Source organism: Taurulus bubalis, assembly GCF_910589615.1.
Source record: "Taurulus bubalis genome assembly, chromosome: 19".
Taxonomy (NCBI): domain Eukaryota; kingdom Metazoa; phylum Chordata; class Actinopteri; order Perciformes; family Cottidae; genus Taurulus; species Taurulus bubalis.
Genome location: NC_136607.1, coordinates 5,217,025 through 5,232,467, shown reverse-complemented (window position 1 = coordinate 5,232,467; position 15,443 = coordinate 5,217,025). Strand labels below are relative to the sequence as shown.

At 44.5% G+C, this 15,443-nt stretch overlaps 1 protein-coding gene across 1 annotated transcript in view; it reads right to left on the bottom strand.

Annotated features, from left to right (window-relative positions):
* The window catches only part of vav2 (vav 2 guanine nucleotide exchange factor), a gene marked incomplete at its 5' end in the record, with an annotated part of 194,770 nt that overhangs the window by 43,983 nt on the left and 135,344 nt on the right, over positions 1-15,443 (bottom strand). Inside the window, 2 exon segments of the mRNA XM_079235511.1 lie at positions 293-361; positions 11,007-11,065. Of these exon segments, the coding sequence (XP_079091637.1) occupies positions 293-361; positions 11,007-11,065 (128 nt within the window).

Here is a 15,443-nt window from a genome sequence, read left to right as displayed (position 1 = left end):
TTACTTTGATATACTCATTTACAGCATGATAAGAGACACTCCATTTATACCGAGTTTAAAAGCATACTCTGAGCTAAATGTCATAAGCAATGACTTTCTGCAGCAAGGACACAAACATTTTTATTCATTTTTTATCTGCTGGAACATCAAATCCAGATATGAAATATCTTTAAAGCGATCTACGGGTTTAAAAAGTGTAAAGTTCAGTGAAAATAGCAAAAAACTAACGATAGTGTGTGCGTGTGCGAGTGTGTGTGTGTGTGTGTGTATTTGTTGAGCAGTGAATACTTACTCTGCCAGGTCTTCAAGGCTCCGGTACACATCATCCTCATTCAGAGCTGTGTCCTCTGATGGAAAGGGCCTGACACACACACACACAGATGGGAAGAGAGAGAGAGAGAGTATAACATATTAGTACACACACACCACAGTATTCACAGGTAGAAGAATCAGCAGTGAGAGAGCGGCGCGTTGGATCTGCCGGGTGTCACAGTGAGCTCCGTCCCGTCGGGCAGCAGCAGCAGGACGGATGCAGCTGAGGAGCCATCAGTCACACGGCGACATTGTCACAACACATCAACACACTGCTTGCTGTCAGATAAAAAAAAACTGCCATCTTCACACAGGAATTCAGACAGAAACAGCCTTCATTTTTTTTTATCAGAGGGACGGCCAGGTGTCTTATAAATCCTCTCGGGGTGTTTGGGCAGCTTTCAAGGACCCTCAGGGACAATGCCGAGCAACATATAGTACATATAGTGTTTTAGAGCAGTCCTCTCCTCTTCTCTTCTTTTCCTCACACAGCAAAAGTGAGCTTATGGACTTTCTGTATATGTTTTCTTTTAGCTTTGTTGTAAAACCCTTTGCTTATGCTCACACGCAGCATGATCCGTGAATACGAGCCGTCACGTCAGCCCGTCGTACAATAATCTGAATGATTCCTCTCGGCTCCCTTCCTCATTTCTTATTCCCGCCCACGCGGCGTCAACAAACACAATCGTACCCCTGGGAAGTGGCAGAGCATAAAAACTAATGACTAATCAATTAGCTGATGAAACAGGGTGGGCTTATTTCTTATGTTTTTTAAAAGATATCGGCTCCCCGCGAACATTATTGTGAAGTGTGCGTGATTAGAGCTCGTTTGGCCGACCGGGTTGATGGTGTGCTTTTTCTTCATCTTCATCTTCTTCTTTTTTTCCACAGGAGCTGATTGCTACAAATTATAGCCTATTAACTTAATGTCGCGCACAATTGAAGCTCATTAAAATCAGTGAGGTCACGATCAGCGCTAATCGCCAACCACGCTAAAGTTACTGAAGCGTGTATTATTAAACTAATCCCTCTTATGTTTAGAAGAGATGATTTTTTTTGTTTGCCATCTTTGCTTTAATATAGAAGCAGATAAATTATGGAGAAAGGGACAAGACATGCAACAAAGTTCCCGAGGCGGGAATCGAACCTGGGACTTTGCGGTAATGTGCCATACGCTGTAACATCTCGGCTACAAAGGGCGACGATGCAGGCTATTCCCTTTCCCCTCCATCTGGAAGGGCGGTAAAATGTTTTATGACAAACAACGTTTGGGGGTGGATATAAAATTGCCAAATTTATTGGTCATTAGCTGTTCTCAAAGTACCCAAATACCTCAAAGTGCTATGACATTTTGTTTCAGTTTACCGAGTTTACTGCCGGTCTTCAGGGCTGCTGCTTGTTGTACGTTTGTTTTCGTCGTGATTGTGTTGTTGTTACCGTCCACTCCTCAAGCAATAAATCCCTCAGACGGCAGCAGCCAGCGCCGGTGCTCTGCTGCGGTAAACAGCAAGTAAGCTTGACCTTGACTCCCGCCTGAATAATGGAACTACTGATTACATGATTTGTTTACTTACTGTCGGACTACCAGTGGACACACACACACACACACACACACACACACACACACACTCAAGAAAGAGAAGGTGAACAGAGCGACAGTGGGTGGGAGTGAAGGTTTTAGGTTCAAGGGAAGAGCGTGGTGCAGTTATTATAATACTTTATTTCTGGGGGTATTATTATAAATACAATTACAGTCATCCTTAAGTAGAATATGTATTTATTTATATTTTAGTAAAACATTTAAGCAACATTAAATAAAAAAAGCTGGCTTTATTCATGATATTTATTGGCACTCTTTTGTCACATTTTGTTTACAAAAAAGGGATAAGCTATGACCAAAAGACCAACAAAATTAAAATAAAATAAAACACGGTTTCGTCGTTGGTTACTACAAAGGTCACAATTTTTTTTTAGAATTGCATTGTTTTCATACGAAGCACTTTGCGACATGTTTTGGAGAGAGATTGTTTTTTGTCGGTCTAGTTTTCTCCGTGTGTGTCGATTATGTAAAGTCAATTTGTTTTTGTTTTGTAATTTCCTGTTCCGCATGATGGAAGTGCGAAGTTGTTGGCCTCAGAGAAAACTTTACGTTTTGGCGATGTCTATAAAATACTCAACTGAGAGTCGAGTCAACTTAAATCCTGTGTGAATGAAGTAATGAATCTCTTCTAATGGTCATATGCGAAGGGAATCGCTGCCGATTGATTTATTAATGCACACGGACCCCGAAATAAATGAACAAATGTCTCCGTATGGGAAAGTACAAGAGAGCTGTGAGTCCGCATGCCGTGTTGAAGAGCTGACGGAGGAAGTGTGCCGGGGGGCGATGCGGACATGTGTGTGTGTGTGTGTGTGTGTGTGTGTGTGTGTCACAAATAGTTCATATATATATATATATATATATATATATAATAAAAGACAGGATTTACTACATTTGAGGATACATTCCAACAGCCAAATCAATTCATTTCCAGGATATTCAACCTTCGTTTCATTATAATGCTTTTAATACCCGACTTCTTTCTTTATATGGCCTGCATAAAGGCAATAAAGCAGTCCAAGGATATGGGGGGTCACAGTTAATTACAGTTTCCTACTCAGCATTTAGGAGGTTGGTTTATGGAGTTTTGCCAGGAACACTTATTTTTGTCTTCTTGCTTCTTCACGGTACATTTTGTCTGGACACCCGCCTCCTAATAATGTGCTAATAGCAACTGATGCAGAATCAAGTACAAGAAAGTCCCCCAACGAAAGGGGAGGGGTCAAACACATCGCTGTGCATGTCCTGTGAGGAACTCCAAGTAAGTATTCTCTTTTCCTTCACGTAACCGAGCGGGTTTGTTGCCTAAAACCGAACTCATGGTGAAGATGGGAGATTATTGAGATGAAGCTATGCATGTAGCGACCGTCTATTGACACCCCGCGTCCCGCCAGAGGGCCTCTGTCCCGTGTCTGTGCGACGCCAGCAATCAGTGTTTCTGTAATTAAAGCACACTGGAAAGAGTGTGTCAGCCATCAAGTTAATGAATGCTCAGCTAGAGTCAAAGGTCAGCTGGCCAGCCTCAGGCACACACACACACACACACACACACAGAATCCTGCACACTCCACAGTCTTCTCCGAGTCGGGAACTTTGCGAGCGCCTCCATTATTTGGTTCGACTTCATTAAAAAACCTCTGTATTTCCAAGAGCTAATTACAAGCGCTATTATTAAGGAATCATAACACGAGAAGTGCCTCATCTGATGGATGTTACTTCCTCACCTCGCCGTTATGAGCGCAAAGACAGCGCGCGAGGGGGATCCCTCCAGAGCGCAATAACACACCCACATCTTATGGCCCCCTCCAATGAAATGTGCATTATATTATAAGTTATTAATGGAGTCCCGCAGGGCTAAATTTAATTACGTAGTAGTTTGCGGGGCCGTGCGCCTCGTCTGCATCTCCCCGGTGTTGCTTCGCAGAGCCCGGCGTTGCCCAACGCTGCCGTTTTCATTTCGCGTAAACGATACAACCAGGTGTAATTGAACTGCGTTTATAATTTCATCAGGACTCCAATGATGAGGCGTCTCTCGGCTATTCAATAACGCTCGGTTGCCCCGCGAGCGTTTCCAGAGTGTTGCTCGTGCCTTTACACCGTGCGCTAAAGCAGACTGGATACCTGGGTTTTTTCTTTGTTCATCTTTTATACCCTCTGATTATCCCTCCTGAATTGGCTTATTCAAGTTATTGTTTAAAACCAGCTGCTTCTTTCAAAACAAGGAGTAAATTGCTCTCTTTGTTGAAGGTATATGTTGTTCAGGGATCTGTTCAGCCTGTAGATTTACGTGTTTTCAAATGATAGTGAGAAGAGGCTCCGTTTGGTCCATCTTTGTGTTTTTCTTTCTTTTTTTCCTCATTCTTCTTCTTCTTCCTTAAACTTTCATTCTTGCTGTATCGGATTGTCCCCGTCCAATTTTATTAGGATATATTGAACGTTATGTTTTGTTGGTTTAGTTGTCCTTCAGTTAGTCCTTCAGTTTGCTTTCGTTCATAATTCCATGATCATTTGGGATTAAATAGATGAATACAAATACAAATACACTTTTAATTGACAAATTCCAATTCATTGCAAACCTTGAGAGTCCTTTAGTTAATAAATAACATAATCGATGAGTCGGCTTCATCGATTCGACAGCAGAACAACGGTGTTAGCCGTCAGTGCTGAATGCAGCTCAAATGGTCAATGTTGGGAGCAGCTTCACGTCCCGGGACACGGCTTCGTTTCTGCAGCGGTCGATAAACCGCCGGAGCTGAAGAAAGAAGTGTCCACTTTGCCCGCTGACCGTCCCACGCCTGTCCATCAAACCCTCCGGCGTTAGGACGTGTGCAATAATGACGTGCGAGTAAGAGCCTTTTTTTTCCACAACATTTACTAATGACATTAGCACACCACGGTGCATTCCAACATGAGTTAAACATGAGGAGTGGATGTGCATTGTGATAACTGCATACTAAAGTGTGTGATGTAATGCAGTGGCGTGAGGGGAGGCAGAGCGGTGGAGGAGAAACAAAAGGGAGGGAGGGAGGAAAAGAACAGTGATGCTGTCCTCCTTATCTTAAGAAAATATTAAAAAACAACAATGTGGAAACACATCTACTGTTCATCGTCCAAGAATGTCGTCCAGCAGAAACGAGGTGTAACAACTATTTCTTATTCGTCTTTATTTTATGGAAGAAGTAGCCTTCATGTCACAAAAGGGCTTTTCATCCGACACAGAAGGACTTCAGGTAAAGCGGAAACGATTAGTCCATCGGTCCATTAGCCAATGAACACAACAATGACATTGTATTTAGCAAAAAATAAACAAATCACTTGGGTCATATTTCAACATTCTCTGGCTCTGGATCTGGTGCTTTTCTCTATTTTATACTCATCATCTTTTGGTCTTTGAGGTGAAGAAAAGCTACATCAACTTGGGCTTCAGGAAATTTTGTGTTGTCATAACTCAGTGAATTAATTAAGGGTTTATCTCAACCAAACCAGTGTGTGTGTGGTTGTTGGAACAGTGGAGAGAATAACCGAGAAGGTTTTGGTGAATAAATCAGCGATTGCCAGTCGTTGAGCTGACAGGTTGGAACATTTCAACATATCCTCCAACCCTAGATCATTTTCATGTTTTATTCCTTTTTCTGTATTTCCTCTTTTTATTTACATAATGTTTGATCATACAAATGATATATTACAAATAATTATACATCTGTATGGTTACAACCATACCTTTACATCTCACTACTGCATTTCATTTCTTAAACTGCACTGCAACTTTTATTCAACTTTTATTTTTTATTTTGCTTTTTTCAACTTTTATTTTTTATTTTGCTTTTTGACTGTTTAATGTTTTCTTAACTGTTTTTAAATCTGCATTATGTTTTGATGCTTTTAATGGTTTTATGTGAAGCACTTTGAATCGCCTTGTTGTTGAAATGTGCTCTACAAATAAATTTGCCTTGCCTTGCCTTTACAATCTGTTATATATGCCTAATTTTAGAGTAATTCATATTAATGGTTGCCGACTCGTGCATTTTCTTTTTTAGCAATGTCAATGAGTGAAATATACAACAAACAAAGAACTCCACTTATACAGCATCTACTGTACGCAAGAGAATAGCTACACTGCAGCTTCTCACCCATAGGTGTGCTTTTCATTGAGTGCGTTCACCCATGATGCATAAAGTCATAATTCACCTTACACAAGCAAGAAAAAAAGTAATGCCCAAGGGAAGTATATTCTGCACATAAAGGAACATGATGATGGAAACAAACAGTCCTCCTCATCTGCTCTCAGCCGTGATGCTGAGCGGAGGTCTCTCTCTACGCACTCTACGACCCTGATCCCCTGATCCTAGCACACACACACACACACACACACACACACACACGCAGCACCGGTCAGGCATGAACTGGGACAGTGAAGCGCGAGCGAGTTAAAGGTTAGCATGTGGTTAGCTGAGGACAGTAAAGATAAGCGGGAGGAAAGAGATGGAGAGGGGGCTGAATAACAGGACAGAAGATGACCCAGGCTTATACTGTAGATAAGCTGTGAGGAACACAAGGTCAACTCCTAGGACACACAACGAGACGGGAGCACGAGGCCGCCGCACAAAGGCTGCCGGATGGGGGTTGGATTTGATTGATGGGTTTTTCACAATAAGTTGTTCAAGGATGGAGGTTTGGTTTCAGAGGCGTGGGGGAGGAGACACACTGAAGTAAGACCGGGGGGAAAATAAATAGAAAATAAACAAAAAATGACCACTTCAATCACAAATTGTCACACTGTAAATCCAGGGACAAATTATAGGATTTTACTCAAATTCATTCAGAGGAGAGCAGGCTGAGTTATTTTTATGAAGGGTGTCTGGAAAGCATCGCGGCAGAGAGGTGAAGCCGAGGGCAAAAAAAAACTCCACGAGGCAGAGGAACAATTGAAAGGAAGCTTATCTCCATTTTCCTTGTGGACTCGGACTAATCTGGACAACGTCAAATGGATGGTGGGAGAGAGAACTCAAAGATATTTGAATATTTGAAGTCGCTCGCAATTAAACTGGAAAGAAACAATATTAGTAAAGTTGAAGAAAAAGGAGGACCTAAAGGAGGAGAGAGCGTCCGCATGTTTGACTGCTTGTCCAGAGGATCGTGCAAAATAAGGCGTACGGTTTTCCGACCGGGGCTGGAACGCCGACAGAGTGACAGAGACGTGAACTATCGACGCCTGATCACAGCGGACACCCGTCAGAGGGCAGATCAATGGGCTTCCGCAGGGCGTCCATGGACATGCCGAATGCAGAGAGGAACTCTCCGGCCGTTTTAAAAACACAAGGGATGGCCTGATGTGCTGTCTGTGCATAAATGATCTGAGACTGTGGGGCTGTTGTCTGGGCATTGAGACCTCCACGCTTGACAGGGTCCAGTAAATCACTTTCAATGAAGAACACGTTCCTTTATACGCTATGCTCTTCTCCGCTGCTTCCATCTTAACCACCTTTTTTATTTGCCTTTATAAAGCCTCCCAACTTTAGTGCACATATAAATCTCTGGATTAGGTGAGATTAGGTGTTGAAATAAAACGACCACGTCATCGTACCGGCAGACTTCTCTTCATGGGACACCAGTTGCATGGGCGGGGTGGCATGTGTTAAAATGACTTATAGCAGGTCTCCGGCCTGTACATGGTTTACAGAGGCTTTGAAGCGTGACAGAAGAGATCGGTCACGTCCTCGAGACCTCTGAATGCAGCTGACCTCGCCCTGAGCAGAAATACCAAGGCCCGGGTGAGGGGACCCTTTAGAAAGGCCAACGGGGGTCAGCGAACATCCGTGTTGTGGAAGTGCTCTGGCTGATGTCAGCACCCTGTTCATGTGAGACCATAGAGTACATGTCAGTACATGGGTGTGAATCCTGCAGCGAAAAGAGACGCACTATTGCGTAAAGCATGTTTGAAAAGCATGTTTTCTTCAAATAATCGCCAAAACTACACCGTTTATTATAGCAAGAAGTTGTAATAAACGTCATTATCGTCCGATTTTCCTCTTTCTGAAAGCCTTCCATCAGAAAAAACAGCCAAAACGAAGCTTAATATTGTGATATTTCATCAAAAACTGTTTAATGCACATGTCTCCTTTGAAATCTATCCCTGAATAAACAGTTTGAAGTCACCAGATCCTGTAAAAAGCGCTAGATTCTGCACTCCTCAAAACAACTAGGAAGCCATGATGGACTCGGCTAAGACCAACAAGTCACGTGACGAAAATTCGGTGAAACTGAGACGGAGCTGCAGGCGGCTGAGCACAGAGCATTAGGGAGAGGCTGTAAGTGGGGCTTTTCAATGTATATAGCACTTACAGCCTCCACTTCAAGACTCTTTGGATATAGAGAGTCCAGTGTTTTACAATTTTTTTTAAGATAAATTGTCAAAAAAAATATATTTTGAGTTATTTTCAATTCTAGTCACGATTGGAAAATCAAGGCCATAGAGAGTAAAATGTGACGGGTGCAAAAGACCAATCTCAGAAACTACTTATGGTTCAGATGATAAGCGATGTGTTAGATATAAACACTGAATATGCACGACTGTCAAACCACTGATAATCAACACCTAACTCTACAGCTCTTTTCAATTATTTTGTCATACATATATTTGCACGGTTGACACCTAACAGATGTCTTTCCGCCAGAGGAAGCCACTTACAGCACACAAGCCCAATCAAGGCAATTGTACCTGAACTGCTGCACCAAATAGGAGAGCTGAAATAGATAAGTCCTTAGTGAAGGGAGGGGAACATGCAGCCGGCTGAGAGACACAAGTTACAGGGGGAAAGCACAGCTCGAAGGCGAGTGAATAATGGACTTTTTAGTATTTAGTTATTACTGTACTGGTTATAGATATTTAAATCACACACAACAGGGTGCACCTCTTACAGCAAATGTGTACTGGACTCAACAGACAGGTGCATATTCGTCAGGTTTAATCATTATCTAGTATGATTGATTACCAATGACTACTTATAAAAATAATAATGTATGGTAAGATGGCATTGTGGCTTTTTTTGCAATTCCTGTGTTGACACTTTGACCCCTGGAGGGAGCGTAGTGCAGTGTTCCATCTAATTGCCTTTCATAAACGTTGATTTCCTTTTACTCCAGGCCAAGTGCTAAAAGTGACCTTTATAGTGAATAAAGTCACACTGTATTGATCCCCATGATGCAGTCGTTACTGTATGTGCTCTCACGTTCACGGGGCGAGAGGTCAGGGTGACTCTGGTGGCTGAGAGGAATGCGTTTGGCTCAAGGACACCTCAGTAGTCAGGTGCCCGTCACTCGGTCCAAGGACAGTTTGTACGAGCGCATCCGCCTCGCCGCCCACGACGGAATCCAGGCTCGTGAAAACACAATATCCCTTTTGTGAGGTCCCTCCATTCACGACCATCTGACCTTTGACCAGTGTTCCCTCTAAGCTGCGTGCGTGCGCGGCCGCGCAGGCCAGTCGAAGTGGCCGCGCAAATGATTTTTCAGACCGCGCAAACGATTTTTTTTCAGGGGTTAAAAATCTTTTTTGCGCCAGTGTTTCTGAGATAGGAGTGAGCCATCTCCGCAATAATAAGATCTTTGATGTGACGTGTCGAGTCTTCTTGGCCAATCAGTGTCCCGTTTCTCGACATGCGCTCTCTGTACCTCTGCTAGCGCTCTGCCTCCGTTAGCACCCCCGACCCCCGCTGTCCTCCTCCGGGCGCCAGGAGTGAAGCTCGCCCAGAGCGCCACATGAGCTCGGGCCGGCGCTGTTTAGGCTCCTCTTGGCGGGCCCTGCTCCAGCAGCTATAGGCTACCATGGCGAAAAGAAAGGCAGAGCAGGCGCCCCAGAAAAAGGTCTGCCTAACGTTCAACATGAGTGGCTAGATGAAATAGTCCAAACTGACACAGGTAGGATGAAACTTTTAGACATATTTAAATATGAAGAATATGAAGTTATTAAATTGTTTATATAGGCTACCTTTAAGAAAAATGACACCATGTCAATTTAATAGGCCTATAATTAAGCACGGCATTAGCATTTTTCTTTCAATGAAGTTCCACTTAAATGTTGTACCTGCTGAGAAATGACTAAACACCTTTGATACTTTTATTTTTTTATATATATCATTATCAGTCATAACCTGTGAACCAGTCATAACCTCTCCTTATTGAAGTTCAACAAAGATCCTTTAAGTTCAACTAAACTAACTGGTAAAACACCATCATTATAATGTTCCCAAAGTCCAGCCATTATAAAGGACATTGAATAAATATCAACCTTGTATACATATTGATGCATTTGCTGTCATCTCTCTTTCGGCAGATCGTGTGGTTGCGAATTGCTCACAGTGCTGAAATGTGCGCTCAGAAAAGAATTTTTTTGCTCAGTGCTGAAAAAAATTAGAGGGAACATTTCCTTTGACCCTCACTTTGAGAATCTGAACTTCCCCGTGAAATGTACTGGGGATTAAAGCATCTCGGCTTTGACACCGACACAGCAAAGCGGCCGGTGTGGACAGGCCGTGAATTAGCCCGCTGTCAGCAGGTTGTGCTCGTCTTTATTAATGGCAAGGGACCTGAGCTCTGTCTGCCTGTGTCACTCACCCTGTCTCTCTCTCCTTCGCTCCCTGGCATGGCCCCTAATGGGCGCTCTACATCCACTCATTACTCAGACGGATAAAATGGCTTTTTACGTGGCGCCCAGCTCCGAGCGGACGAATGCAAACGAAAAAAAAAACCCGAAGCCCGTTCCGGGCCTGATGGAGCAGCGTGAGGGATCCTCTCAGTCTCGGCATCATGCGTGAGAAACGGCGCTTGATAGCGAGCGTAATAGATTTTAAGTGACGGATGGAAATGTGCAGTGGGTTTATTTTGCTCCCCGTAAAGATGGCAGTGGCTAAAAGCTGCAGCTAATTGCCTAAACATGTAAATTGACTTACAAACGAGCAGCAGATGTTAAATAGCCACCTCCATCTTAATATAGGCCCGCTAGCGTATGTGCAACGCATTCATCCAAAGTGGTTTCCGTCGCCACCGATCTGGCGGCTCAGATGATGAATGAGAGCGCTGCGAATGAGACACGTACCTGATGCCTTTGATTTGTGCGATGCTGTGGTGGGAGATCCGTGACAGAGCGGAGATCACCTGGGAGAAACAAAGAGATAAGCGGACGTATGAACATTTAACTCTTTTTTTTTTTTGGTCATCCTTTTATCCCGAATAATATATTTCAGGTTGCTTCTGCCGTGCACACTCCAGGATTACTAAAACACTTTCAGACAGCACAAACTAAACAGGAAAAGAAAAAGATTTTAAAAAAACTGTCAGCAAGAAAATAATGCAAAGTTAAGCAGTCAAAGGTAGCAATTCATTATAACAATTACAATTCTCCAAGACCACAAGGCTGCTAATCTTTTCGGGCAATAAAAGGGGAACACAAATCCCCCGAGACAACGATGATCTGAAACTAAAAGTAACACAAAGATAAGCAGTCACCTATAAAACAAACCATCTGAGACAACAATCAACTGCAGAATAATGTATTCCACAGGGAGAGGCATCATCACTCTACTTCATATGTGCTACCAGTTAAAAGAAGAAGAAGAAGAAAAGTGAACATTCACCGTTCTTCACGGGGTTTTTATTGAACATTCACCACAAAGGGCTGTGTGATGACGTCCTGCAGGCCGCCGTGTTCATGGCGACATTCAAAGACACGGGTGGATGGTTCCTACTTTCAGTATATTACACACCAACAGGTAGCCTCTCGTTTCCCGTATTGCACTTGTTTTCGATAGATTGTTAACCTCCATACTTTCCCGTTTTTCTTTTCTTTTAGTTTAGTCGAAGAAGGTTAAATGTGCTTTAGTTTAAGTGGATTTAACGGCGCTCGTGAGTCACACACAAGTGGGCTTATGGCTGTGGGCTGCAGATGGCGTACTTTGCAGGGTCTTAAGAGGCTAGTTCAGGAAGATGAGGAAACCACACACACACACACACACACACACACACACACACCCCAAAACACGACACCCCCGTCTCCTTCGCCTCATTACCCACTCCTGGGGTGTATTTCGGGTTGCGACACCGTGGCAGTGCCAGATGCCTCCGCGACGGGGCGGAGAAAACAGTTATCTCAACCTCCTCGTCCCCGTCATCAAACTCCCTCTCTCGCCTAAACACACAATGCTCGCGTGAAGCGCGGGGGCCACCGCTCTCGGACTGCGGGATACTTGCGTTGAAGCGCTTCTTTAAACCCGAAAAAACCTTTGACTCTCTCTATTCAAGCCGGTTCTCGTGTTTAACATAACCAGGCGTGTGAGAGTGGCGGGGTTACGTGGGCCGCGGCTGTGGAGTACGTATACATCACATTCATTTACATCTGCCCACTCAGCGGCTAATGCTCCTCAGGATGATAAGAGGTTATTTCTCTGAGTCGCTAAAGACCCGTGTAATGGGCATGTTTCATGGTTCCAATAGGGGGGCCGGTCTGCCATTACACTCCTCCTTGACATGTATTATAACTGACTTTTTCAGCTCGAGGACCGAAAGGAAATAAGAGAGACAGACAAAGAGGGAGAGGCGAGCGGACATTAGTAGATTGCTAATTCAGCTCAACGTCTGTTTAGCCAATGGTTGGGGTCGTTTAATAAATCACGGCGGGTAAACCCATTGTGCGGCCGGGTGGCGTGCCGCCCACCTGGCCGCGCTTGCAGGGAGGATTCACATATGGCACACGGCCCCAGTATCATTACTGCTATCTGTTTTGGTCTTATTAGCCCACATTGTCGTTGTGGAAAGCGTAACAGACGGCGTAATTCCTTCTCATAAAACAGAAGAAAAGCTAACAGCTGGCAGGCTGGATGGATTGATGGATAGGCGAACAAATTCGGTATTTAATAACAATCAATATTTAATGGCGAGCAGCGAGATGAGATCCGGCTGAACACAGCTGGTGACGGCCCGGTTCGTCCAGGTTCAAAGGGAAGCGGGGGCCGCTGGCCCGGAGCCAGCAGAGGGCGCGGCCCGGGGAGGCGAGCGTGCCAACGCTGAGCGCGCTAGCGTGACGTTCACACATCACTTAGCGAAGTCTATTAATATTAAAATCTCCAGCTTCCCTAACATTAAGGAATTTGTTCTTGTTTTCAGTTCATGTTAAGAGTCACACGCCACGGTGTGGTGAGAAGAAAAAAAAGAAGAAGAACAAAAAACACGTCTCAATGCTGGGGGAGTGCTGTTCGTGACTCCTTCTGGCTTGGAAGAGGAAATGCTAATTTGCAATCTGTTTTCCAGGCAGCCGAGGAAGCAAAAGATCTGCTCCCGCGTTGTGACAAGTGCCGGAGATGATAACAACATTTCTTATTTACATATTTGTGTCGAGCTGCAGTTTTGCTACAGACAAAGTGGGCGTGAACGCGGAGTATAATTACATTTTACTCCATCGAAGAGCCACCTAGGAGCGCCGCCGTTCAGGCCCAGAGGGTGTGAGGAACACACGCAAGACCTTCAGTGGAGTATCCCTTTAAGGTGCTGACCTTCTTAAGAACACAGCTTTTTTTTTTGGAGCCTGCTTCCTTTTATCGGTTTCATAATGCCACTCCTCTGTCACAAAGGTGGCCTATCTGCCTGATTGTGCTTTCCTCTCTCTGCACCCGGTTCCTGTTTACCTTGCTGCCTCTAATACACTCCCTTCACCCTCCTCTGATCCTTTGGTTCAGCCCAAGCCTTTGAGTCGCCACGCATTATTAATTTCCCTCTCATCTCGTACTCCCCAGAGGGGAGGGGGGGGGGAGAGATGGGGGGGGTCTTAATAGCGTGGCTGGCCAAAGAATAAAGCTTCTTCTCCCGCTCTAGGAATATGGAAAAGACAAGTCACATGATGGAGTGATAGCTTAGATTTCCAAAGCCTCAAACCAATATCTTATCTTAATCACCACTCTGCAGCCCCCTGGCATCCCCTTACCCACATCGGACGCTTTCTGTCAGTCAGGAGGATGTGATCTGAGACGGATCCACTGATGCTTGCAGTTCCTGACTGGCAAGTTTCTATGCACATGTGTGCGTGTGTGTGTGTGCGTGTGTGTGTGTGTGTGTGTGTGTGTGTGTTGGCACCAGGGCAATGGTAGGGGATCCGGGAGAAAGATTGCATCTATGGATTAACGGCGAGGCGGAGCCAAGTGTTTGCAAACACACGCCACCCTTAGACGTCTCCAGACTCGCCACATGTGGCCCCAGCTGGGGTTCCGGCGAGGCCTCAGGTGCACCCCCCCTCCCCTCCCCCGTTACCCCTGGCAACCGGGCTCGACTGAACATGCATGGTCATCAGCAACGAGTCGAATCAAACGGAAACCTGCAGCCATATGCTATTAACAGCGGGAGGGCAGGGCTGTGATTCTATTGACGGTCCATCACAAGCCCCGCCCCCCCGCCAATCCTGTTTGTATCTGATGCCGTCGTGGAGCGATTACATCTCGCAGCGCAGATCAATGCACGTGTCGGAAGTCTCTCTTTCTCTCTCTCTGGGCTCTTCCTCCAACAACCGACTCCCTGATAGTGTGTGATATTCATGAAGTATTCACACATTAATAAGACAGCATTGCTCTGCTTATGCCAGCGTGCCAAAGTGGTAGGCATGAAGCAAAAAGGGACACCGAGTGGGAGAACTGAGAACAGATGGCTGAGTGGGAACCCTGCGTGCCCAACATCAATAATAGACCGACAGTGGAGGGACGGCTGTGTCTGTGTGCGTGTGCGTGTGCGTGTGCGTGTGCGTGTGTGTCCTACTGCCTCTGGGAGTTTCTGACTTTTACAAGCCGCCTCTTATTCTCCGTATTTCTTTATTTTTTCTCTCTTTCTTTGAGCTTAATGTCTTTTTTTTCTTCCCTTTCTTTTTCTGTATTCTGCACACATTTGAAACATGCGTGTCTTAAATATCACACATACAAGAAAGCAAAAATGCTCCATCTGTAGAGGTTCATGCACATAACTTAGTTGACACCCTAAGGGAATTTTAAATGTATTCAAATTATTCAACCTGTATTCAAATAAGGGGGGGGGGGGTACGACAAATTTGTTTACGCAGTTTTGAATAGGGCCTGCGTGTGAAGTGCTGCAAAAAAGCAAAACAATAAAATAAATAGATACGTGAATAAATTACTTTTGGACAAATGTTAAAACGTACAAAATATAAAATGGTAAACAGGGTAAAAAGAGCCAAACCAGCTATGAATAATTTGAATGAAACGTTACTGGATAAAAGCATCACTGACTTTCCTCCCATCACACAAATGCACTGATGACAAGAACACATCCAGTCATGAGCCTAAGAGTGATGCTAAATATATGAATATTTGTTATAATAATGAATACAATTCGAAAAATGAATCAAAATCACAGCCAGAAAACATTGAGTGCATAGACCTCTGCCCTCCTGGATAAAAGTGGAGGCTTAAAACCCCGCCCCCAAACCCAAATTTCACGGGATGTGTTTGAGTGCACACAGTACATCTCTTGCGCACCTCGC